This window comes from Perna viridis, chromosome 8 (assembly GCF_037379345.1).
Source record: "Perna viridis isolate PV_CMFRI_1.1 ecotype Kerala chromosome 8, ASM3737934v1, whole genome shotgun sequence".
Taxonomy (NCBI): domain Eukaryota; kingdom Metazoa; phylum Mollusca; class Bivalvia; order Mytilida; family Mytilidae; genus Perna; species Perna viridis.
In genome coordinates, this window is record NC_142452.1 from 8,273,996 (window position 1) to 8,301,582 (window position 27,587).

At 31.9% G+C, this 27,587-nt stretch overlaps 2 protein-coding genes and 1 long non-coding RNA gene across 52 annotated transcripts in view; 2 read left to right on the forward strand and 1 right to left on the reverse strand.

Moving 5' to 3' along the window:
* The first annotated feature begins 1,067 nt into the window (after window positions 1-1,067).
* LOC148609178 (uncharacterized) lies at window positions 1,068-2,784 on the forward strand. The gene is made up of 3 exons (XR_015914563.1): window positions 1,068-1,871; window positions 2,336-2,487; window positions 2,601-2,784. It is a non-coding gene; the product is annotated as an uncharacterized LOC148609178 (long non-coding RNA).
* A 357-nt stretch (window positions 2,785-3,141) lies between these two features.
* LOC148609179 (TBC1 domain family member 7-like) lies at window positions 3,142-15,426 on the forward strand. Of its 2 annotated transcripts, none has more exons than XM_088541074.1 (7): window positions 3,142-3,277; window positions 7,534-7,790; window positions 8,749-8,933; window positions 10,771-10,908; window positions 11,699-11,844; window positions 14,429-14,558; window positions 15,110-15,426. In XM_088541074.1, exons 2-7 carry the CDS (start codon window positions 7,604-7,606, stop codon window positions 15,230-15,232), a joined length of 909 nt encoding a protein of 302 aa, XP_088397200.1. In that variant the 5' UTR covers window positions 3,142-3,277; window positions 7,534-7,603; the 3' UTR covers window positions 15,233-15,426. The 2 variants fall into 2 exon arrangements, with proteins under 2 accessions (XP_088397200.1, XP_088397201.1); XM_088541075.1 differs by having other exon boundaries at window positions 3,189-3,273.
* A 2,926-nt stretch (window positions 15,427-18,352) lies between these two features.
* Window positions 18,353-27,587, reverse strand: part of LOC148609180 (uncharacterized) — an 88,635-nt gene continuing 79,400 nt past the window's right edge. For 45 of the 49 annotated variants that reach the window (XM_088540391.1, XM_088540390.1, XM_088540440.1 and 42 more), the window contains 5 exons: window positions 26,937-27,135; window positions 25,692-25,770; window positions 24,178-24,840; window positions 22,915-22,987; window positions 18,353-19,642 (listed from right to left, as the gene is read on the reverse strand). In XM_088540391.1, coding sequence (XP_088396517.1) covers window positions 19,509-19,642; window positions 22,915-22,987; window positions 24,178-24,840; window positions 25,692-25,770; window positions 26,937-27,135 — 1,148 coding nt within the window. In that variant the 3' untranslated portion in view covers window positions 18,353-19,508. Of the gene's footprint in view, window positions 19,643-20,841; window positions 20,863-21,536; window positions 21,563-22,914; window positions 22,988-24,177; window positions 24,841-25,691; window positions 25,771-26,936; window positions 27,136-27,587 lie in introns of all 49 variants that reach the window. The other 4 variants (XM_088540406.1, XM_088540408.1, XM_088540416.1 and 1 more) reach the window with 4 other exon arrangements.

A 27,587-nucleotide genomic window follows, 5' to 3' on the forward strand; every position in this document is an offset into this window, starting at 1 on the left:
TTCGAATTAACAAATGAAAGTTAAAAAATATAAACATTTCACTACTTGGAATTGATAGATTAAGTTTAGAGCATGTGTTTCGACTATTGAAGTCTCACCAGGTTTACGTTCAATTTGATGTTTTCTGCGTTATACGCGTTCTTCATTATTTATTTTCCCTCTTTACTAATAAAATATTTGTTTTAAATTCATACCTAACCCGAATAATCCTGTTCCGCTCCGTATCCGTTAATGGAGTGATCGTAGGGAACGTAAAATAATGACTGGATTATTCTGGTTATTTCATACCCAATTAAGAATCCTGCACAATCCCAAGGCATGCCACAAAGATATAGATTGCATTTTTTTCTTTTCTTTTCTTCTTTTTATTATTTTTTTTCTATATATTTTATTCAATATAGTAGTATTTACATAAACAAAACATGATTATTTAGGTATCCTGCACAAAGCACGGGCATGCTGAAAATTTCTCATATTTTTGTTCTTTTGGTCATATATTTTTACAATCATATCCACTACCGTCATATTTACAAAAAAAAACCAAAAAACAAAAAACAAAACAAAACAAAACGAAACAAAGAACGTTATAGGCACCCTTCACGAGATACGAGCATGCCGCAAAGTAGTTCGCCATATTTTTTTTTATTATTCACTTAAAATATTTCATTTCTTTTTATTTATATCAAAATATGAGAATTGAAGCAACAAATTTTGTAGTACTTTCAACAGAACTTAACATCCGTGTTTAATACCGTACAAAGCCAATTATGTTTGTTTGGCCTTTTAAGCCACTTACTTGAGAGCTCAACTCCTAATCCCATTGTGTGTAAAGTGCACCTACGATTAAACTTTCTTGTACATTGATTTATTTGTAGATTTTTTTATAATCAATTCTAGCAGTTTTTGTGGTTTTCCGTCCTGATCAAGTTTCAAGATATGATTTATTCACTCATAGTTGTTATTTTTCCATTACAAAGGAATTCTTGAGTCGCTCTTGCGTGCTTTGTACACATATTTAATTACTTGATAGTAGGGATAACTTTGTACGTAAGATCGAGTAATTGGTAGTGCTATTTAGAGGAGGAAAATCTCCCATCTATTTGTTGCACTAGTATTTATCAATGGTACAAAATTGTCAAGTATCCAAGTTTTGTTGAACCCAATGGCAAGATCCTCTCCATAATATTACTTTTGGAGCTATTCCTTTCAATTGGTTCAAACATAATATTTAGGATACCGACTGACTTATCCATGAAACCATTTCTAGGAGGATAATGTGATTGAATCGGACAACCAAAAAACGTTAATGTCGCTAATACTGTCCAGGCAGATGACCAGCTCAGTTTGTTTCTTGCTGCACTTATGCATGCCTCATCATATGATACAGAGTAGCTTTAATAGTCGATCATTTGTGTGCTTTGCCTTGGTAATATTTTTTCAACTTGCACCGCCTCGGTCAGCAAATATTTCTCTAATCTAGTTAGTCCGAATTTTCTCTGACCCTGCAACCCTCCTCTTTTTTATTTGGATATTGATATGTCGGTTGGGGTCAGAAAGATGTGCCATACAAAGAGTTGGAGATTTAGCGGTACCGCGGAGTATCGTCTTTCAACCGCTTGTAACGACTTTCAAGTTTAAATTGTGCACGTCACACCTACCTAGTTCGATTCCGGAATCATTTTCCTGTATGCTGATAGCAAATTTGATACAAAAATTACATTTATTATTGAAGTTTCGATAATTTTCCACGAGAGACCCTGTTTTGTTGACATTTTGAACCGTAATAGAGAGTAGGCGGAGCTTGTTACCTTTGCAAAGATGCTGAACCTGAATTAGCAGAGGAAGCCACAGAAGATTCATTTAACATTGAGGTATTTTTAATTTTATTTCTTTAAATTGTCAATATTCAGTAGAAGACGTGATATAAGATTCAAGTGATGGAATTTAAGGGACTCGCGGTTATGCCACTGAGCATTTGACTTTTCATTGTTTTAGGAAATAATTCTTTGTCTTTTTATTCTTAAAACTTAAAAAATGGCTTTATCTATCATTATTTTATCAATTAACCACAACTTAGGTATAAATAAAACAATTTTAAATTTCCCCGTACTTTTTTCAAGGAAGATAATTTGTATAGAATGTATAGGAAAATTTCAATTTTCCTAAAGGGTAAAAGTTGTAAAAAATAATTAAAGAGAATACATGTACATGTAAGGTATAGAGAGAAAATGAACTTGTGAATGTTGCCGTGCAATTCGTGTGTATTGTATACTTTTGAGTCATTGTAATGCATCATTTTTCATAAAAACTCAACAATTTCTGTTATTTTTTCCAGGATGATGACCATGTTCCGGAGCGTAATCCTGACTTACTAGAAGCCATGGAAGTCACCTTCAACATGGATGCCACCTTCATCGTTGATAGACCAGACCAGAACTCCTTTGACGTTTCACTTCCAGTTGACGAAGTAAATGCAGTGGTTGAGAGGTTTTTTTTTTTACATACATGTATATTTTTCTCTTCCGTGGTTCTACAATTACTCATATACTTGTTTTTATTTCCGATGATATCAATTTTCATTATATTTATTTATTTTTTAGTGACATCGAAGATGCAGTTCCTTCAGACCGGGATGTACCAGAACAGCAAGTTATGTACGAGATGGTAGAGACGGGTACCAAACGCCAGGCCAAGAAGCTAATAAGCAGCGACAGGTTTGGGGCCGGAACGACTTGCATCCGTCGTTACAAGCGGTTGAAAGGCAATACTTCGCGGTACCGCTAAATCTCCAACTTTTTGTATGGCACATCGTTCTGACCCCAACCCGACATATCAATATCCAAATAAAAAAGAGGAGGGTTGCACGGTCAGAGGAAATTTGGACTATAATCTAGTCAGAGAAAGATCATAATGCAAATGTGCAGTCTTTAGTTTGACAACATTTTGAGCATACTGTAGTTTTATGTTTTTGCCACAATGGTAATTCGGCATACTCGTACTTCGTTGCCCAAGCTGTACAAATCATAATGGTTTAGATTTAACTTTAACACCGATGGTATCAAAAAAAAAAAAAAGAAAAAAACTTCTTGAGGCTATTTCACTGCTTCTTGTCGCCTCTTCTCGATAATTAGCGAGACCGTATTTTGAGCGCACATAAGATACCGATTGTGTTCTAACTGGAACGTTTCGAGGTTTATCTTTGTTTCGAGATGATACAATTTCTTTTCATACATTCGCCTTGTCATATATTAGAGCACGCACACGGATTTTATTGTAGGTATGTTGCAAATTTTACATAGTTACTCTCAGTCTATATACACAGCACACCCGTAGCCAGGGGAAGGGGGGTTTCTTGGGGTTCTTGACTTAAGTACCCCCACTTAAAATCGAATAAGCACGATTAAAGTCGAAGTTTTGTTTGATTTGAGACTTTTGAAGTTGATAGCCCCTCGAGGTGTGAGGTGCAGTACTTGCTCTGTGAGTCTGAAGAACCCCCCTATACAAATTTCTGCCTAAGGGCCTGTACAGTTTTTGTAATTTGCTTACTCCTAAAATGATACAGAGTGGTAGATCGATCTACAAATATGTCCAACAATCTCGGTAGCATTCCAATTAGTAGGTATAAAAGTTCATTAGAGCTTATGTTATTTGTCATATGTATCTCTTTAACCTGACTTCAAGTAAAGAGTAAAAATTACTTAACTACTTCTTCAAAATTGGCCTTGATAAACATTGGGAAAATTGACCTGTAAAATATGACCCAAGCCAGAAATTAATTCTGTTTCACAGTAACCAAGGAAGTTACAACAGTGTCAATGAGGAAGTTGTGGATATAGGGGGGCTACAAACCTACATCCACTATAGCTCCTATGGTACCCTATGGTATAAAAATCATGTATATACAAGTTCTCAGGTCTACACATTCTCATGCATTAACATTATTCTATTTTTATTTCTGGTCTTCTGTTAATTCTGTTTTCTGGAAAGTTTATTGTCAAATTGCATCAACATTTGAGAACAGTACTTGATTACATGTACATTATAAGTAAAAGTATTTGTCGGAGTTCATGAATATTGGGTAAATTGTACTCTTAAAAAAAAACAATTTACCCCCAAATTCAAAGATCAGTAGGTGCAAGGACTCATTGATGCAAAAACTAGTAGGCATGCTGTTATACATGACATTGCTCCAGCTAGAAATTGAAAAGGGCAGGGGACCAGTGGAGGAAAAGCACTTTGTCAAGTTTGAGAAGGGCACTATATTGCAATGTAGTATTTCCTGTCGTTAGCCTCTTTTCCACATTTGTATTTTAGGATTTTTTTCCGTAAATTCTGTAACTGATTTTATATTTTGTGATCAATACAATTCTCATTGCTTGTAGACATTCAATATAACCATTAAAAAGCTGTTAGACATAAATTGATGATCTGGACCTAGGCTTGCTACTGTGTTTTTTTATGGTCTTGACTACCCTTAAGGATCTTGCATGACTGCCTCTTACAGGGGTTCTGTTAGCATGTCATTTAGTAGGTGGAGGTATGACTGAAGGAATCAGAGTATGTCCTACTAGCAGCTGGGCTGCTCTGTTGAAGCTCAGGGCATCGTTTCACAAAGCACTTGTACATGTAAGACTTATGTACACATAAATCCTTAACAAACCCATGGGATTTACATGCTCGTAAGTCTTACATTAGCTTTGTGAAATCATGCCATGTTCTACTCCCAGACCCCTCGTTAGTCCGAGAGGGTTTTCCTTTCCTCTTTTGTTTACTTCAGACTTGACTTTTTATGAGCAACTCAGCGGGTGTTTCTAGAAAAGCAGAGGAGGATGCTTACCCTACAGGTGCACCTGGTCCATGCTCCCAGTTTTAGTGGAGTCAGAGTTGCTCATTTGCTTTTGTATATATGATTTTAGTTACTTTATGTTCTTTGTTGTGTATGTCTGTTTTCCATGTCTGGTCTTTGTCCCTGGATTACATTCTTTTGATTACAGCTATAACCTTGGTTCTCTTTATTACTCTTTCCCACTCTAACTGTTTTGGAGTATGTCAATGTGTAGAATGCCTGGACCTAGGCTTGAACTTGGACATATGTTTCATTACATTTAAATACTGGATACCATGATGTACATGTACATGTGTAGTGTTTTAGGAAAAGTAACAAATGTTGAAGATGACTGCTACCAAATTTCCAAAGTAGTCACTAATTAAAGGAGTAGCATTTTCCTGAACTATTATAAACACAACTTTTTGCAAATATACTACTGGTATACTGTTGAAAATACAGAAAATTTAAAAATTGTAAGGGAGGTTACTGACAATTTGATAACTTTATAATTCTTTACACACATGGTTCAACACCTGTTTAGACCTGTTTACACTCTTTTTGGTAACATCAAAATTACAAGTTTTCGTAAAAATAACTCCAAGATAATTGAATTCTTTCACTATTTCAATTACACTGTCTTTAAAAGTGAATGTTAGGTCACGAGGATGACTGCCCATGCCAAATACCAACACTTTTGTTTTATCTACAATAAATGTCAGTTTTCAGATATCACAGTAGTTTGAGAAGGCAATCATTTGTTTTTGTAAATCTTCTGCAGATTCAGCCATTAATACGGTAAAAACTCCCTTACCTGTTTAGACAGTAATTAATACCTTTTGTCAGGTTTATGGTTCTTCTAATTAACAAAATGATATTGAAACATGAAAAGGCGCTTGAGCATTTTGGGTCAAGTTAAAAGGGCAGTAGGATGCAGCCAGTGATTTTTTTAATAATAGAAATTCATTTTCTAATATTACAAATTCATTTTCTAATAAAACAAATTTATTTTCTAATATTACGAATTCAGTTTGTAATATTACCAAATGTGTGATATTTTATAATATTACTAAATCAGGAATTTGTAATACTGTATCAGAAAATGAATTTTTTACTTAAACTATTGGAACCAAACTTGGTATGAATGTTTCTTGGGGTTCCTGCATAGCAGTGATGTGGGGATTTTTGATCCACCAACAAAAACATGGCCACTGTTACTAAAATTAGAACATAGGGGTCAGATGGTAGTTCTTCACATATATCTCCAAAACCATTTGGTTCAGCCAAATCCTGATATGAGATTAATGTGTTCAGCATAATGAGATCCATCGGTGTTGAAATTTTCATTTTAATCTTTGAGGCCATGTTGGAGTTACTGCCCTTTTTCAACGTTTTTTTGCTATTTTTAATGTTATTTATTTAAAAAATCTCCTCTGACACTACTTGACCAATTTGAACCAAATTTGGTATGAATATTCCCTAGGGTACTTTTTCATAGAACTTTTGTAGGGATTTTTGATCTTTTGAAAAACATGGCTGTTGTTACTAAAACTAGAATGAAGGAGTCAGTCAGAAGTTTTTCTCATATATCTCCAAAACCGATAGGTTTAGCAAATTCTTTCAGTTGCTGTAATGATCCTTATTGTATGGCTCACAGAAGTCTCCAGGGATTAAAGTTGTCTGATGACTCTATATAAGAGTTATAACCCTTGAAAGGTGAAAACAGTTTTTTTTTTACAGTTTTCAGCCAATATCTTGCAAACTATGATAGATAGATAGAATGAAACTCTGTTGCTGAAATAATCCTAATGATAAGGCCTACAAAAGTTTGTAGGGATCAAAGTTTTTGGACGACTTCTTGTAAGAGTTATTGCCCTTGAAAGGCAAAAAATAATGTTTTTAGCAGCTTGAGAAAACTATAATAGATAGAATGATCAAAATTGTCATACAACTCCTTGTTAGAGGTATTATCCTTGAAAGGCAAAAATTAACAAGATTAGCGATTCAGGCTCCTGGGAGCCTTTTGTTTTGACAAACTTTCACTGAACAAGGGTACACAGCCTTATTTGGAGGTAGCTTACGGCAAAACATTTTATTTTTTTGATAAAGAATAAATATCATGTTTGTTTTTTAGCACTTTCATCAGTGACTATTTGTACATTGCAAGTGGCAGTTATATATTGATAGGAGTGTCTGTCCTTTCATCTGTATTTCCTTCGTTCCATCATTTACACAGTGGGGGGATCTCTTATCCACTACTCCTCCTTTAACACTGAATGGAATTAATGAAAATTTCACAAATCTTTATTATATATTTTCATTTTGCACCTCCTAATTTAGATTTTGATTCAGATTTTGGAGGTTACATATTAGCAAAACATGGACTTAGTCATTTATGTAAATGGGGAGATTGGGTTACCTGTCTGTTTAGCTTTACTCCTCATACACCACTGAATGGAATTAATGAAACTTTTGCAGAATCTTTTTATATATTCTCATTGTGCATCTCCTGTTTAGATTTTAATGCACTCAAAGTGCATGATATCAAATGGGGGAGTGGGAGGGTATTACTGTTTTTCTAGTTTATTTCGTTTACTCTGAATGCTATTTGTTTGGCCTTAATAAGTTTTTTGACATGACATGAGGGTCAGAAAAAAATTCTTGTAAATTTAATAATAGTATATAATTCAAATTATTTATTTTTCCAGGAAGAATAATCTTAAACAATATGTGTCACCAAGTTCGATTTTTGACTGATTTATTGTGACCATTACAATAATGACGGAGGAGAGGAACTTCAGAACTTACTATTACAAGAAGTTTGGTATTGGTGGAGTGGAGGAAAAGAAATATATTGAGATCCTGTTAAATGAACAGCCATTAAATGTTGACAAGTTACGGCAGTTCTGCTTAATGTTCCCTGTTCCTGCAAAGTACAGAATTTATCTGTGGAAAGTAATCTTGGGTATGTAAGAGGGATGATCAGTGCACACATCATTTCATTTGCAGTATGGTGTACAATTGTACATGTATAGCACTATGATATTATTTACAGAAAGAAGACAAAAGTTAGTGTGCAATAAATTTCCATTTTGCACCAGGGCAAATTTAGCATTAAATTGATATAGTAATTTGGAATATTATTCATCATAGTATACATACATCAATGTACATGTACAATGTATATTGCACAAGTCTGCTGCTTCAGGACAATATCCCCCTCCAGTGTACAATGTATATTACACAAGTCTACTGCTTCAGGACAATATCCCCATACAGTGTATATTGCACAAGTCTTCTGCTTCAAGACAATATCCCCCTACAATGTATATTGCACAAGTCTTCTGCTTCAAGACAATATCCCCCTACACTGTATATTGCACAAGTCTACTGATTCAGGACAATATCCCCCTACAGTATATATTGCACAAGTCTTCTGCTTCAGTAAAATATTTCCCAGCTTTCATGCACATACTTTTTATTTATTAAAATTTATAAAGGTATTTCATAAGTTTTATTTTTTATGGGCAATACAATATCATGCAACCCTACCTTAAAATTGCAAAAAAATATGAAAAATAGTGTAAGAAATATAGAAAACTATATGACATGAAATAAAACAATCTAACCAAACTGAAAATAAGGCAAAACTAATTCAGAAAGAGTATTCCAGAATGGAACAAGTCATTTTGACTGCAAATTCTGAAAATCATGATAATTACTTCCAGTAAGATTCAAAACTATTGGTGCACTTTTAAAGGCTATATAAAATTGAAAACTTAGGTCTAATTAGGGCAAAACAAAAAATCCTATTTAAAACATATGTACATGTAACAGTATTAAAAATAGAAAATATGAATCCTACATATGTATGTTGTTCTATCTTCTGAAAAATGTTAAGCATTAACTGCGATCTGCTGCAGGTATCATTCCATGTAATCAGGGATCACATGACTTTGTGATGGAACAAAGGAGACAACAACACAATGATCTTGTTCATGCTCTCAAGCTGATGAGAAGGATAGAGAACTCTACCAGTACAGGACAACTTGTTATGAAGATGTACAAGTTAGAGTCTGGAATGCTGACATTTGAGGACCAAGAAATGGTAAATTTCTACATGTAATTTCATATTGTGTTTCGAGAACAAAAAAAAGTATTGTGTAAAAATTATACAAAATTCAGATTTTCCCTTGCCTCCACACTGAAAAATGGGAGGTTTATAGGGATCATGCTGTCTGTTCTGTCCCCAGTTTCTTATTCACAACTCATTCTTTATCACATGATACCAATGTGTACCTCCTTTTTTGCTATTTTATCATATCATAACAACATTTGGGGTTCGATGAAACAAATCAAGGTGTAGTCGTTGATAGACAGGGGTTTGTGTGCATATTCCTATCTGCAACTCCTCTGACAATGGCTGAATAGATTTCAATGAAGCTTGCACACTTACTTAGTATTATGCCATTGTGCACCTTCTATTCATCTGAATGTCTTTTGTGTTTCCTTTATACAAAACGTAGACTTTTACTTTGGTCATTTACTTACCAAGGAAGTACAGTTTACTCAGCAGCCCTTCAATATTTTGGTAAAAAAATTTGAATAGGGTGCCATATTGTATGATTTTATTTTATACATGAGAGACTTCAACTTCTTGTTGGAAGACTGTTTTTACAATATGGTTCCTTTATTGGGGAGCAAGGAGTATCCCTAAGTGAGGTTTTCTAGTTTTCTTCTGAACTTCTGAAATTAGAAAACATTTATGTATTTTAAGGGGTTCAGGACAAAAGCCCCCAATAAGAAATTATTTTTCAATTATGAATAATATTTCTATTAATACTGAATGTGTAAAATTTGAAATTTAATTTCTTTGCAACGTATACAACGTGGACTGATACAAAAATGTATAAATACTGGAATTGTAAAATTTAAACATTTATTTTGTTTTTAAATTTCATTTTAGTCTAAGTTTTAAAGTTTAGATGAATGGTATAATCAATTAGTTATAATGTATTTTGATCTTTGACCTTTGACCTTTTCATGATGTTCATAACTGCTCATTTAGCTATGATAAAAACTTTCAAATGATTTGAAATTAAAGTCAAGCAGGAAGTATTTAATTCAAACCATTTAATTCTTTTTTTTAAAATACACAGAAATTGAACCATTTTATTACATGACAGAAACTTCCTAAATATACTAGATAGAATTGAATAAAATACACAAACAAAAATGAAAAAAGAAAACATGCACAGAAGTCCAACCATTTTAATATAAACAAGAACTTCCTAAATACACTAAACAGAATTAAAAAAAAAGAAGACAAACAAAAGAAAAAAGAAAAAAATAGACAAACAAGAACCAATCAAACATATAAATTTTTACATTAACATTCTTATTATAAGATGGGGGGAGGGGGGGGGGCTTATGTCCTAGACCCGTATTTTCAGAAGTTTTTGGCATTTGAAAACTATATTTTACTTTAAAGTAAGGATTGAAGATTTACAGTATTTCGATTTTTACTGTTCAGTACTAGAAGGGGTTTTTTTGGATAATTTTTATAAAAAAAAAATCATTTCTGAATCACCTACTTTTAGTTACTTGTTTCCTTAAAATACTCATCTAACCGATATATGAAATTACTACCAGCAAACACATTGTTTTATAACTTTACACATGTGGGCATTGGTGAGATAGAACCCCATCCCCACCTTTTGTTTGAAATTTTTGTAAAATTTGTGAAAAAAATGGGTATAATAAGTAAATATTATCCTGAAAACTCTAGAAATATCTGGATTTGTCCCTGCATATTTTGTAAGCAAGATAAAAAATCTGGACAAGATTGTTCAATGATTTTTAATTTATGATGTATGCAAATGTACATAGATAAAACCCAAAACATGTTGAACAATACTGAATTGTACTTTGTAATTCTGTAACAGGTTGATCCTGATGACTTATCCTTGGTTGCTATGGCAGAGGCCATGGCTAACTTAGAAGAAGATGATGTTAATGTTTACTGGCTTACCAAGAAGTTCTTCCAGTATTTCATCAGGTGGAAAACTAATGTCCTTCAATTGGTTTGTGTATATAGTTCAGTGTATTATTTTACATTGAAAACCTATAATTGTAGAAGTATATTCTTCCATATCATTCTGCTGACATATTAAAGATATCTTCCACATTCACTTCCATTGCTACTACTAAGGGGGTTTTTAACGCCCTTGACTACCCTGCTGGGTCTCACACGGACAGAGGTTCACTTCCATTGTGGAAAAGTTCTTTATTTATATCAAGGTCAACTGGGGTCAACATGCATAAGATTGGAGACATTGCAATTGGATCTAAGGGAACAGATATTTGTATTGATTAGTACAAGAGTTTAAATGATACAGTATTATAGAAACATTTCAGATATTTTTTTTTTTATAAGGAGATGTATTTCTACATAGCTAATACTGGTCTTGATTTCTAAAAAAATCTTTTCTTTGTACAGATTCCAACAAATATGATATACCTGGTAAATGGCCACGGTGAAAGTCATCTATTGAGAACTTTCTTTAAAAAAATGTGGTTAAATAAAGTTAGAGTGTTGTCATTGTTGTTGTTATTTATAGACATTTTATCTCTTTGAAATTGTACCTCAAGGTAGAGTTTTGATTTGAACAAAAAATAGTCATATTGATTCTAGACTACCTTTTATTAAATTACATTTTGCAAAGCATTTTATTAATACTCAGCAGTATTTAATATCACAACCAAAATCATTAAGATTGCACCTTAAGTCTATGACATATAATTTATTTCACTAATATTTAGCTTATGGTAGCAGTGATACTAAAGAATCACTTTTTAAAAAATATTTTTCAGGTAGAAAAATCACTGAACAGTTTGAAAAAAGAGGACCCTAAGATTTGGCAACACTTAAACCAACAAGGGGTGTTTTCTGATCTACCCATGCAGACTTGGTTTCTATGTGGATTTGCTGATATACTGCCCAATACTTCAGTAGAGAGGTTAGTTAATAAATTGATTAAATTAATTTATATTATTATATAGATAGAAGTGTTTTATCGAATGTTTCCAGTGAATAAATTGTGATAATTCACATTGTGAAATAAATTTTGTATTTTCACTCTCAGACTTTCTCCTGCCAAAACTGAAATCAATCTGCTGTTCACAAAATTTGAAATTTATGTTGAAAATAGCAACAGAAAATCGAGGAAATCTATGTAATAAATAGGATAATCAATTGGATATTGTGAATTACCAAAATATGATCACTCATGCCAAGAATGAGGAAGATTTAACTCTGTGTGGAACAAGTTCTGCACACTTGTTAAATCTATGCGTTCTTCGGCACTCATGGTCATATTTTGGTTATTCACTCCTTCCATTTAATTATCTTATTATTATTTTGTAATGTGATAGCTAGATAAGGGCAGCATGTGCTGGTGTGGATGTTGGGTAGACTTTGCATCTATTGCTTTGAAGAATGAGTTCAATTGCATACTCCATTTTTAAAAACTTCCAATAAATTCATTAAGTACTGTAAAAGTACTTTTGTTTGTGGGTACCAATTTTCGTGGTTATAGGGAAAAGGAAAAGTTCGTAGATTCTTGAATTTTGTGGATTTGGCAACTCTATCATACAAATGAATGGGAAATTTCCTTTTCGTTGGGAATCAAATGGTTTACCAGTCCCTTGAAAACAATGAAAATTGGTGCCCCATGACCAATATTACTTTCACTGAATTTTACATAGAAAACAAGTTAATATCATTTTTCAAAAAGAAATCAATCTAGTTATTTTAATGTAATATTGTTGTATTTATTTTCATTTATTTAATGATCAGTAATTATTCTCGAAAGTAACTACCCCTGGAATATGAGTATTAAATGCTGAGTATATGATGACTTTTAAGTTAGAGTGAACTTAATTATTAACAGCGTTTGAAAACTACAAATCACGAAAATAAGTACATTGTACTTGCAAAAATAAGTCTATTACAGAATTTCACAGTAATTGAATAATCTATACAAAGAGATTCATTGCATATTATAAATACAAAATCAAAGATGTGGAGAAAATGCATGTGTGATAACAATAACAAAATAACTAAGTTTGAAATTGTTAGAGGTCACAATCTAACGACTTATGTTAAGACTTCTTTTGAACAGCAAGCGTTTATCACCAAAAATTGAAGAGACCACAATCATGGAAAGAAAAGAACATTTCAGGTTAAAATGGGCTTTTGAATTAATTTAAAACCTTTCCAAAATGGTATCTTGTTATTCTCCTTTCAAAATATGGTTGACAACTCCGGCTTTTTTTTTATCTACCTGATATTACATATTATTGTATAGCAATATAATTTCCCCTTAGAAAGCAATGCAACTTCATCGTGCAATAACCAGTGCAAATATAGTTAAAATTTGTGATGTTATCCATGACAAAAGTTCATTTTAAAGAAGACTAAATTTAATTGGGAGACAATAAGAGTTATTGCTTGAATACTGGAGAATATTATCCCTCATAGAATGTATATTGCACTTGTAAACTTGTGCAATATAAAATTCTACTCAGGATAATTTACCCAGTATTCATGCAATAACCCTATATTATTGTTGACAGCGTATACTGAATCGGAATATAATGTAAAGTGAACTTATTTTATTTAATGATTTTGTTGTATGGTATATTAAATTTTACAAACTTTCATTGTGTTTGGAACTTGTTGTCACTCAAACCAAAGCATTTCTCTTTAAAAAATGTTCATACTTAAAGTATGCATCCACACACAAATTAATGCACATTTTGTGTCCTTTGCAATTAAGTATATTTTTAAGTATACCTTGCTCTTATGAGAGTTTGTGTACCAGTTCATGAAGTTCCTGGCTTTCTTCCTGAAATCAACATAATCTCTTATATTCTCTGGGAAAATGACCTTGGATGTTATACCCCATGCAATAGTCCAAAACTAATAATTTGTCACTTAATAATGTCATACCACATTACAATACACAGATAAAATCAAATTCCTCTGTAAGGACAATTTTTCACTAGTTATACAACCATTTATGGGATTTCTATAGTTTCCCTAGTATTCACACAAATAAGGGATCTTTACCCTATTCCTAGTAACACACTGTAAGGGATCTCTACCCTATTCCTACTAACACACAGCAAGGGATCTCTATCCTATTCCTAGTAACACACAGTAAGGCATCTCTACCCTATTCTAAGTAATACACCAATAAGAAATCTCTGCCTTCCCTAGTAACACAGTAAGGGATCTCTTTCCTGTCTTTTGTAACATGCCCTGAAGGGATGCTACTTTTCTTAGCAACACATGTGAAAGGGACTGCTACCTTCCTGACTGACACACCAGTAAGGGATCTCTACCTTCTTTAGTAACAGACCAGTAAGTGGTATGGCATTTTACATCTCAAATGTGTCCATGTAAGACATATGCTGGTATGAAACTGTTTTAAAAAAAAATGTAAAGACAACAAAACATTTAACATTTTTACTGTTCAAAGAGTATAATTTTTATAAGAAAAGGTATTCATGTGAATAAGAAAGTATACATTTTTACAGGATCTGGGACAAAGTTGTTGGTGGATCCTTTGCTATTTTAGTACATGTAGCTGTGGCAATCTTTCTGACCTTTAAACGGCCTCTTCTGAGTATGAACAATAAGACTGCTATGTTAAAGTATTTGTCAAGAGTAAGTTTTTCATTGATAGTTTTAAATAAATATATATATCATATAAATGTAGCATGTAAGTGTACAGTCTATTTAAAGGCATGTAATTTCCTAATTCAATACTGAAATGTAGTTTAACTTCAATTCCTGTTCAGGACCTATTTAGTTAATGTAACGTTAAATTTTATTTCTATCAGTGCTTTCTGCATTTAAAAAATTTGATGTCAGAGTTATAAGGTTGGAAGATATGGTTGTTGAACCTTCAGTAATTGTAGTCTTATTGTTTTCTTTTTGTTCATTATGATTTTCTGACTCCTTATCCCCTTGTCAACAAAGTTTGGAAATAATATAGTTATGCTACTATCCCATACTATTTTGTAAATTCATTTAACAGATTTACTAAATTTAATGCATAACTATCCCTTTAGAAATCAAGAATCATATTGATTTTCAAGGTCATAGATAACAATATCAATTGTTAACACTGCAAAGAGATGATACTCTATACTTAGTCTTTGTTCTCCTGTTTATTTGTACATCCACACATTCAGTATTTGTATTTCTGTTTAAAGTTACCAGAAGACAGTGGTGATGTTGTGGTTGTCAAGGCCTTGGATTTATGGCAGCAACATGGAGGACATCAGATGGTTGCTCGGTCAGACTCACCTTTATTTACTGATAGATCACCCAGTTGAAAGATGTTTCTGGATCATCAGAGGATATACTTACCAATAATGGTGACTTCAGATTGGTAGTAGGTCACAATGTCCCTTGTAGTTTTAAATCAGAAGAATGCTTAACACCAATATTCCAAGTCTATGAATGTGTTAAAAACTGTGATGATGATTTATGTGAATTCTAGTCTTTATGAATAAATTTGATAAATTTATATCTTTAAGTTTATAAGTGCCTTTTGAACTTCTAGTTATTGTTAAGTTGCTGTTGTCATGAACACAATGTTTGTTCAACATAACTTTAGGCCTAAAAATAATTCTGTATCAACAGTAAGTGGCATTGTTAAGTATCTTTTTCGTTTTGTAATAAACGTTTAATTAAATTATTACATCACTTCTTCAAATCGAAGAATGAGATCTAAAATTCTATATCTAAATACATATCAACAGTTTAATTCAGCATATTTGAAAAAGCTCAAGATTTCAAACCTAATAAAGGCATAAGTATGAATTTTCTTTAAAAAAGTAAACATACCTTGTGATTAATATAACTTATATTATAAATTCTGTATAATTTGAAGCATTGTAAAAGAAGTTTTCTCACGATAATGATGCAACACCTTTTGATTAGTGCAGCTCTGCCTTAAAATCAGGCAGAATCGTATGATTAATGATTCATGCATTCCTTAATCCCAATTTTTTTTAATCGGAAATCTTTCAGTATGTTTCATAACAACTATTTTAGATGATAAAAGTTCAAATGAAAATTGGTCATTGGAGATATCAACACTCAAATTGGTCATTGGAGATATTAACACTTAAATTTTAATAAAATTTTCATGATATATAACAGATCCAATGAAAACAAGAGTTTTTTTTTTTTTTTATTAAGTATAGGTCTTGTTCAGGTGGTTTATCATATCTCAAGGTAATCAATGAAACTGTTCAAATACATTACAACTCTTCCTGCATTCATTTCCTTGTTTTACCACAAAAGGAAGTACCAGGTACTACTAGTATATAGGAATTAGGGGCCAAATGGTACCTGAAACAAGCATTTTCCTAATACTCAGATGTAACTTGGGTAAAAGTATATTGATCTCTTTGAAATTAAAACCAAAAAGGTGCTATATCATCATAAGAAGGCAGTAATAGATTTGGGAGTTGTGACAGGTTGTTTAGAACTAAAGGGGCTGTTTGTCAGCATCTTCCTGAAATTGCTATTTGGTGTTGTGAATTAATTGGTTTACATATTAGGAGCTTAAATGGTTCACCTGGTTTATGTTGTGTGAGATGCTGAATCACAATCCAAAGTCACAGCTATCAAACTTGAATGTGTCCATACTAGCCCCAACTGTTCAGGGTTCTACCCCTGTACAGTCTTCACTATAAAGCAGTAGTCCGATGCCTGAGGCTGGTCAAAATGGAGGTGGGCCTGTAAAACTAACTATTACAGGCCAACAGTCACTGTATAAAAAATTCATAAAAAATGTATTTCAGGCTTGTGAACTGGAAAGTTAGTTGTGAAGACTGCCTGTGGTGGTATAAAGTTCAACTGGCAAATCATTTAATTTCTATAAATTCTTATTACTTTAAATCCAAAATTCCAATTTTCTTTATAAAAAATTGTACATAGACCATTATAACAAACAGTTGAGTATGGTTTGAACTATATTGAATAAAGTGTTCTGGATGGACATCTTCCTTGAACAGACAACACAATAACAATAATGAATACACATTAAACTAGAAGTATATGAGGCAAACCAACCCAATCAAAGATGGTACTTACTGCAACAACAGTCTACATAGATGACATCAATTTAAACTTTGAAATTGGCAGATTATGAAGCTTTACCTGTAAGTTCAGACACTGATACTGAAGTTTTCTGAACACATTGATTTGTTTGTATTGAGGAATATTATTTTCTCTCAGTCAAAAATTTTAAACCCAATTTCACGACTTTAGGTATTGTACATGTTGCAACAGGGTAGGGTGTTAGTCTGGGTCATTAGATTATGTACATTAGTTATTTTTGCTTTAAGTTAGTGATTATTCATGTAAATGGTATTTATCTTGAGAATGATAAGTTGTTTTAGACTTCCAGTAGTTCACATAATGAATTTTAATGTACTTTTGTTTTGCAATTTTGTACCTCCACTAAATTAGTAGGTGGGATATTGAAATCACCTTTTCTGTCCGCGATTCCAAGTTTTGTTGCAATTATCTCAGCTCCCAATGGATTGATTTTAAATTTGGTGTGAAATCAAATCATATAGACGGGCACATGCAGTAAGTAATTTTTGTTGCTCTTCAATATCAACTTCCTGTGTGACTGGGGGTATGCCTAGTATGACAATGCATGCAACTTCCTGTGTGACTGGGGGTATGCCTAGTATGGCAATGCATGCAACTTCCTGTGTGACTGGGGGTATGCCTAGTATGACAATGCATGCAACTTCCTGTGTGACTTGGGGTATGCCTAGTATGGCAATGCATGCAACTTCCTGTGTGACTGGGGGTATGCCTAGTATGACAATGCATGCAACTTCATGTATCATCTGGTAAAACTCAAGAACTCATTGAGGCAAAGAATTCAAATTCTATATGCAGCCTTAATATGTTAAAATTTGCTACTCATCTGGTCACCTATTAACCTCCTGTTCAATAATTGTGTGAGTATTTTGGGAAAACGAGGACATTGGTTACCTATGGAATCATTTTTCGTTTCTAACAATACATTTGGTATATTATTACACAATGTTTTGTGATGAGTAATGTAATACAAATTTACACAACCTGTATTTAGTTAGCAATTTTCGGGTACAACAATGTGACAAAACCTACAATACCTATACACTGCCTTAAATCTATGGTTATAAAACAACAACAGACAAGTTCATGTCATGAAAAAATTACAGTAATAGCTGATTTTTTTTATATTTTTTTTTATGTTACTATAAACCAATGATAATGTTGTTTTCTTTTTTGGGAACAATTGTGCTGTGCTTTGCGGAAAAAATTAAGGAGATGAGAAAGATAAACCCAGTTCTAATAACTTGGAAACTTTTACATCCATGTCAAAAATGTTTCATAAAAGTCAATGTAGGTAAAGGAAAGAAACACATGAAAAAAAAACATTTGTAATAATTTTTTAATGCTTTTTTTAACTTAAACATTTTGTTCCACATTGAGAAAATCAATTACGGATGGAACAAATAGCATGTAGGTTAAAATATGTCCTACAAATTCTATTTCATTTCAATAAAACTTATACATAGTGATGCACTTAAAAAATAAACAATTATAATGAAAAATATGGCATGAAACAACCAAAAAATATATCAGTTTGCCACTAGCTCAACAAACAATTTGGGATTGTAATTTATTGTTCTGTTCTTAAACCATATCAGATGTAATCATATAAAATACAAATTAAACAATTTCAACATGGCCACCGATTTTAGGAAATTAAAAATGCAAAAATAATTACTATTTTCATTACCCTGTAAAAGTCGTATGTTTTGTGCTTGAGCTAATACATTATAAAATGACATAATTCTTTTTAAACTACTATAACGTGAAATACTTGTAAAAAAAAACAACAACAAAAAAAAAAACATGTACTAATTTTTTCATGCATTTTAAACAGGATTGAAATCATAAATGTAAATATTTGGCACAAATCAATAAAACAAGAGACCTGGTGACTTCTGATCCTGTGCACTGTAGAAACAGATACATACTATATTACATGTAGTAAAGGTCAGACTAACATTAATACATAAAATAGGGAGACAGAATTTCATTAAATTAAATTAATATTAAGAAAGAAGTCTTTTTTCAATGGATTGACAGCATTTTCAAACTTACAAACTGACTATTGTAAAAACATGGGGACAGAAAGTTTCAACAGATATTCAGCAAGCTGCATGATCAAAATACTGTAATGTTTACTGAAAAGTGAAGTTAAATGGAATATACATAAAAATTAATCTGATGTAACTAAATATGATATCACAGTCATGCAAAAAAAAACTTAGTTTGGAAAAAATAATCAACATTCATAAACAAACATTAACATATATTTCATTGCAGGCATTCACTTTATACATGTTCAAATATTCTTCAACAAAGTTTATCTTGAGTACATAAAGTTTTATTAAATATTAGTATATACATATTTATGACCCCATAAAAAACAAAACAATCATATAAAGAGGGCACCAACAACTACTTCAAATGCAATAATTGATGGCAGCAATTAATGGCAGGAAAAAACAGCACTTAAAACAATCACTTTTTCTTTGTACCAGTCCGATAAAACGGCACTCTTATTGTTCTTGATAAAGGCAGGAATTGTCCTCCAAAACATTTTTCCTCTTGGTGATCTTGACTTATCATCAACTGTATCTTTGTCGGCATAGCCTCTGTAAAGAGAAAGATTAGTGTCACCATAGGGTTTTGCCCATCATTGAAGACTATATGGTGACCTGTACAAGTTTAACTGTTTGTTGCTTGGCATTTGGTGGATGATTATCTCAATGGCAATCATACCACATCTCCTATTTTTTTTGTATATGCTGTATTACGGTTCATGTAAACTGAACTATTAGAACCCAAAGTTCTATATAATTAGTTACAATTCCAACAATCACCTCTACTATCAGAGTTGTCTTATCTAGAATCTAAACAATAATGAACAAGGATAGATGACAGGCCTGACAATCCTCAGTTAATAATGAAAGTAAGCTGTTATATAATGTGCACACCATCACCAAAATAACGCACTAAAAACAAAAACATAAGTCTCATTATAACTATATCATCTAAACTTTAAACTTCACATCAAAGGAAGTCATATTTTAAAATCTTTGCAATTATTTTTTTAATTGTGAAAATGCTTTAAAAAAAATATGTCACATAAACTGACAGACAGCATAAAAGATAAATGCCTTAGAGGGGACAAGTTTTCAAAATTATTGAAAGGAGCAAGTTTCTGGTTATAGAATCATACCAACCATGCCTATACTGAGATTTACATGCAATAACAAACGATAGGAGTAGGAAATCAGGAAGTTGCTTCAAAATGATAGAAAATAAAAAGTTACAGAAAGCATAACAGTGACAATCTCACACAATAAATAAGTGCTGTGGATATTTCTTGCCTAATCATGGCTTCACTTTTACAGTGCATACAATGATGGTGTTCAAGGGATTGTGTTGGTCTTCTCTTGATTAAAAAATATGATGAACTGCTTTTATCAATATTTATGATTAGATTTAAAGATTCTATCAGACAAAGTTTCTAATACTATTGAAATGATAGAAAATTAAAATCTTCTTCTCAGTTGACTGTTAACAACCTAAAGAACTTCATCATTGGACCATCTCTATCCCCATAACATAATCATTGTATGCAGTGTAAAGGAAGAAATAAAAATAATTATACCAGTTTTACAAATGTAATGTAAGCTGACATTAAATTATAGTAAAGAACATGTAAATGTGAATTACTTTGTCACTGTAATAAAGAACATATAAATGTGAATTACTTTGTCACTGTATAGAACATGTAAATGTGAATTACTTTGTCACTGTAATGCTTCATTTGTTTATTAGATTTTACCTTCTTATTTCTTTTTCTTTCCTAAAATTCATCATGACATATAAATGCAACCAGAATTTGACAATTAACCTGATTTGACATTGACATTTAATCTGAGCATAATTTATAAGTTTTCATCTGGTTTATGGGAGGTATTGTAACACACACATTGAATAATTCCATTTCCTAAAAGAAAGAAACCTATTCATTCTAAAAGCTATGAACAATGATATTTACAATAAAGCAAAGTTTCTTATCCACTGTAATCTCAAATGCCTGAAAGACATCCGTCAAAAAAGTTTGAAATGCCTGAAAGACATCCGTAAATAAGTTTGCCTAGTTTGCCCCAAAATAATGAAACTTGCCATACCACTAAATTAAATGCTCTTTCTTCTAACTAAAACATCTACAAACTATGTCTTGGAATCTTTTTATCAGCTAATTCATACACCAAACATAACTCAAAAACATATTAATTGGTAATACCATGAAATAATAAATTTAATCTTGGTCCACAAGCTATCAATTCATGCAAGTGAATATCTTAACAGATCTGTTTGTTATTGCTAACTGGAGAGTTTTTATGCATTTTAGAAACTGGCCTTTTTGTGGCTGTGGAATAAACAAAATTAATAATAGCCCTTGAGAATTCTTTATGTTTGATGTTCATTAACTACACCTGATCTAGAAGCCAAATTATCTCTCTGTATACTCACTCTATAATATTCCCTATATTTGTCACCTGAATCATCCCAGAAATAGTGATCAACAATGCAGAACAAACTCTACACTTCTTCACTATAGCTTTAATCTACTTGCAACTATACATTTTTTTACCTAGAAATCCCTTTGTTTTACTAAAACTTAAAACATTTGTAAAACCCTTAAGTTAGATTATCTCCCCTTGCTGGACTGTTATCCCACATATTTTCATATGATGCATTACATTCTGGTACCTGTAGAGATTCATCAAAATTCAGTGGATTTGAAGGTTCTGGGTCTAGCTACAGTCTGCCCTGTGGTGTGAGGTTTTTCCTCATCATTTATTGAGGACCCATGGGTGTTTTTTTTTCATCCCAGTGGGGTTGTCTTCCCCCTTCTTTCCCAGGTATCAGACTTCATGTTCATAAACTTTTCATGTCAGACCTTCCTATCAAGTTTCATCAAAGTTTATATATTATTGGTTTCAGAGGTGTTCATCTTACAAGAGGTGTGGAAAGACAGACAGGTAGATTCTTTTTACCCCATATGTTGGATTGAAAAAAATAAATAGAAAATAGAACGAGAAGTCTATCTTTAGATAACCTCTTTATATTTCCTATTGTGTTTTGGTAGATTTCCTAATAAGGACATTTTATTCTTATCTTTTAATAAACAACTTAACCACTAAAATCATAATTCAGATGTGCCTTACTTTTTAATGAGTCTTTTGCCTACAAAACTTATTATTTAATAATTTCTGGTTATACAGTATGCATTGGGCAAAATATAAACATTTAAAATTTTTTTTCTCCTCATAATATTCAAATTGGCTAAAATTTAAACAAAGCTTAATTAAATGAAATTATTTATATAGGTCCTTTAATGCATAATTAATACAAAAATTATTCAGTTGCTTTCACAGAATTTGGCTAATAATGCTCTACATTACAGAAATAATTCTGTTTACTGTAGTTTATAACAACTCAAATCTAGACTTCTAAATATCATGCTGTTATAAATACATGCTAACCACATTTAAATGATATTGAATCTGCCTTTCAAAGATAAGATACATTTAGAAAACTATAACGAAAATAAAAAAAAACAAACAAAAAACAAAAAAACAAAATCAAATTATATTTCACACTGACAATGCATCTTTGAAGGCATAAAGTTAGGTAGGTAAGAAAAAAAAAAAAAAAGCCAAAACACCAAAGTCACATGTGGTATCATGTTATGTAGTTAAAAACCACACCTTAAATACCTTCAACTTGGAAAATAAATAAAACAGAGCAATCTTTGCATAAACAATATCATTTCAAGGTGTTTTAACCTGGTGATGTGAAGGGTTAATACATGAAAATAAGCAGATATTCATTGCATTATAATTACCTGCAGCTGACGAGGGCTGTGCCAGCTGTTTAGACTGTGACGAACCTTTTGCTGAACGAACTCGGTTGGGTTGCTACAACATTGCATATTATAGTGTGGTTAGAACAGGCACTTTAATGTCTAAAACTGACCTTAAATCTCTTGACTAAAACTTTTAACTACAAAAAAAATGTTTAGAAGAATTAATACAGATTTTGTTTAATGATAGTCTAAAAAGTAAGAAAGGTAACTGAAACAATTAAAGTATTTTAAGATAACCTTAATCAATAAAGAAATGGACTAAAAAGAGCACTCAGAAGGCAATGTAAATGCCTGTGTCAACAGAACACTACATCAGTCAATTCTTTTAAGGTCAGTTTTAGACTTAACAAGAAGTTGCAATGCAACCTCCACCATATATAGCATCAAACGATTATATTGCTTAGCATGATAACCTTTGCCCATGAATGCCACAACCTGATAACCTGAACTGCAACACAGATAAAACTCAAAGAAAAATTGTAACATGTACATTTGAATGATAAAAAATAATAATACACTATATAACATATAGTAAAAAGAAGTCTTCAAGGTGGAGTTGCTTTGCAACTTTTCTAATATTGCTTCACAAATTTCAGTTAAAATCGTATCACTAAGGTTTTGGGTGTCTATTTAAGTATCTCTTTATATATACATAACTGTTCATAGGAGATGTAAAACATTATACCTACAGGTAAAATGTAATAAAAACACAAGCAAGTACATAAAAGTATGTATCTGGACAATGTGAAGATAATTTATAGTGCTATTAACACTGTACAAACTCTAGGAGATTAAATTTTCTCCCTGAATTTTGTTCAGTGCTATCAACACAGTTGTATTATGGGTTTAAGACAAACCTGTATTAACAGACCACTCAAACAATCATCCCAACAGTGTTTATTACTCTGTTACTCATCCTTGAAAGGTCTTTTTTTTTTTATTTTTGAGTGACCTTTTAATACTGGTCAACAACACTTAGGATGCTAAATCTAATCTAATTTCCCTATTAGAAAAAACTAACAATCACTTGTCTATTTTTCTCTAATCAATTACCCATCATATTCAATTAATCCTTCAAATTCTTCAAGATAGGAGATTGAGAAAAACACTGAAAAACTCCTAATAATAAAACTAAAATATGAACAGAAGGCGACAGTACAAAGAAGAATTGAGTGATCTCTTAAGACAGGTTTACCAATACAGGGTGTCAAAAAGGAACATTTATGTTAATACTAGTCTCACCTCAAAATATCTATCAGATACAGATGGCGCTGTTGTACCACTACTACTTGTCCTGTTATTAGCAGGAGCAGATATATTTGTTTCCTTTAACTCTGCCTTCTTAGACTTTTTAATGTATTGTTCCTGAAAGTTTCTATCAGTCACTGGGCGTAAATCATATGTAGAACCTGATTGTTTACTACCAGCACTATTATTGTTTATGTTTTCACGGTAATTCGTTCTATCCAGTGTACTTATCTGATATGAGTCAACAACAGAACCGTCGGGAATTCTACGATTGTTACTGTTATTAGTATTACTCTGAGAAATTACCTCCCCTTTCCCATTTCTTTCATAAGTCCGATCACTCATTGGATAATTTGACGCAATATTCTTCTTCCCACGACCATGTGACCGTTTTGGAGCATCTGTCATGGTGGAATTATCCTGAGTTGATAAATTTTTCCATTGTTCAGGATAACCTTTTCCCATTAATGCCTCATTGCCTGACAATTCATCTAGCTGAACAAAGTTATTTTTATCAAACACAGGATATGGATGAATGGACTGGGAAGGGTTAAACTGTTCTGGTGGTGCACTGTCTGGTATGTGACGTACTTGATCTATTGTAACTTCATCAGTTGGGGCTTCCTCCGTGTGATCCTCGGCCATTTTCTTTTTCATCTAAAATGCAAACAAAGATTATGCTTTGGACAAAAAACAATTGTGGAAAGGACTTTGTGTATTAATCCTATTTTTTTTTCTTCAGAAACATTCATTCAAAAGAAAGTAGTATTTGAGTGGATATTTTGTAAGTATATCCATCATAACAAATTTGTCACAATATCCATTATGACTTTATTGTCATAACACTAATTAGTGTTGTTCATGCAATCCATTAAAGTTATCAACCAAGTATCAATAACTATTTAAAGTGGTAACTGACCAATTATCTATTGAAAAATCTCAACTAATTCATTAGATCTAGAAAGTAAACCAACAGATTTTAGACTTTATAGGTCATCAGAACACAATTAATTCTAACAATGTAATTTTCTGCCAACTAAATTGTAATATTGCAAGTTGTTTCTTTTATATAGATTCATTAAATTGCCAGGACTATGGATATAACAGTAGATGTTAACAAATATTTTGTAATTATTTTAATATATATATATATTTAAGGCACTGAAGAAGGTCATTTGTTGACTGAAAATTTTGCCCATTATATACTTTATTATAGTGTGTTAACATCTTTATCGGTATCGTTGTACAATCCTTTAGACTTGTATAATTATTTTTGTTTGTGCTGCATCGTCATGACTGGACGATCCGATACCCATTAAGTTTGCTGGTTGGCAGATTCCTTTAGACTTTTTATATATATATATATATTTTTTTTTTTATTTTTTGACATATGTTATTTATCATAATGAAGTCAAATCCAGTGTGCTATGTCATTTTCACCTGCTCTGCATGGCTCAGCTTTTACCCCTCCTTTAGAATAGTCAAAATAACTGTCAACAGAACATTACCTCTATATCATGTTTAATTTCATTTGTTAGATTCTGTATATCCCTTCCTGTTTCCTGCATCAATCTCTTTATGTAACCTCTGTCAACATAAAGATTTGAATTATATCTATTGGTAATCAAAATAGATTTTAGTGGAACCTTATTTCATGGAAACAGGCACATGTTTAATTGAATTTTCCCAGTGTTATAAGTGTTTTGTATGTATTATTTTGGTAATTTTATGTTCTTTGTTATATATATCTGTTTTCCCTGCCTGGTCTTTGTCCCTGTATTATATTCTTTTGATTTTCACTAGAATCTTGGTTCCCTTAAATACTCCTTAACTCATAAAATTCTCTTTCATAAGAGATATGTCCAGTCTGCACAGTACCGTGAATTAAGTTTTTGTGTTGATGTAAATTTTTTAGTGTAATAGGACATAAACTCCCATTATTAGTACCTTATTTATGATATTGGAAATGATTGGTTAAGCTCAAAATTATTATTAGTGGATTCCTTCACATTAACTTATATTAGAAATTTCTGCCACTTACTTCATGCATGATGACTGGGTATAACATTAAATACAATTAGCAAAAAATATTAAAAAGATATCACTAATGAAAAGACAATAATTACATTTATCATATTCTATTTTTGCAATGTTTTTAATTTTGGGTTTATTTACAGAACCAAGAACTTCAGAAAAATGGAATTATCACGATACAGAAGTCATGTAAACCAACTTTTTCCTGGATACTTATTTTAACAAATCAGAACATCAATTTATTTTTGCATTTTAAACTCTGCTTAACTACTTAATGAAGGGAATTATTTAGAGCAATTCATTTCACCGATTTTTGTCTAGTTTGCAAAATAAACAAAATATATTGCATCGTTATGTAAATTTGTTCATAGAAAGATCCACTTCTTATTACTTTTTACATGTAAAACCCTTAAGTTTGGTGAATTCCCTTGTATGTTGAAATTATTAGATATCATGCATGTAATTATATGTTCTAAGTAAGATTTAAGTCAATACAAAATAAGATGAATCCACAGGACAGGGGTCGATCTAAACTTTTTGAAAAGGGATTCAGGTTATTATTTGCTAATTTGGTTCCCCAAAATTTTGCATGATATTAACAAAACTTTCCTATAAAGGTGGAGAGGGAGTCTGTCCCCTGGATCTGCCGTTGATATTCATACAAGAAAATAAGTTAAACCTGCACATTTATCAATATGCACATATTTTATTAAGTTTACCCGGTAGTAGGACTGAGATTCTGTTGTGTGGCATTAGAGACTAGGGACTGTCTCAGCTCTTTAATGCTTTCTATAGCGTTGTCGACCTCCTTCTGACCTTTGGCCGACTGAACCCTGCTTTGACCTTTGATATGAGGGTTAACAAGGTAGTTTGGTTGGCTGGCACTCATTGGATTATATTCTTCTCTTGATCTTATACCTGTAAACAACAATCATGTATACTATATATCAGTTAAAGCAAGATTTTTATCATAAGTTGGTAGCTTTTTTGCATCTACTTTTGTTACAAAAAAAAAAAAATTGATATAACAATGAATGTATTGCAAAGTTGAATTTCAAAGATCAAATGCACAACCTACAAGAGAAATTATCAAACTTAACAAGAGTTTCACTTGCATGGAACTCATTTTTCACATTTAAAACCATATATAAATGTCATAGTGATTCATTTGACTTTGTTCAGCTGTAGCTATAATAGTCCTGCACAACCAAGCAGTTTCCATTTCTTGAGTTAAAAAAAATATCAAATTTGACATAACAGTGGCAATTACTAAGGCAATCAACTGTAAAATGACTTTGACATTACTGAATAAAATGAAGCTTTAAGTTAAATGATTTTTCACAAATAATATGTATTTCTCAAAAGAAAAA

Coding starts and splice junctions, on each gene's coding strand:
- LOC148609179 (XM_088541074.1), top strand. CDS start 7,604: ATGACGGAGGAGAGGAACTTCAGAACTTACTATTACAAGAAGTTTGGT. Junction 8,934..10,770: donor CATTTGAGGACCAAGAAATG/GTAAATTTCTAC, acceptor ATTCTGTAACAG/GTTGATCCTGATGACTTATC. Junction 14,559..15,109: donor TGTTAAAGTATTTGTCAAGA/GTAAGTTTTTCA, acceptor TTCTGTTTAAAG/TTACCAGAAGACAGTGGTGA.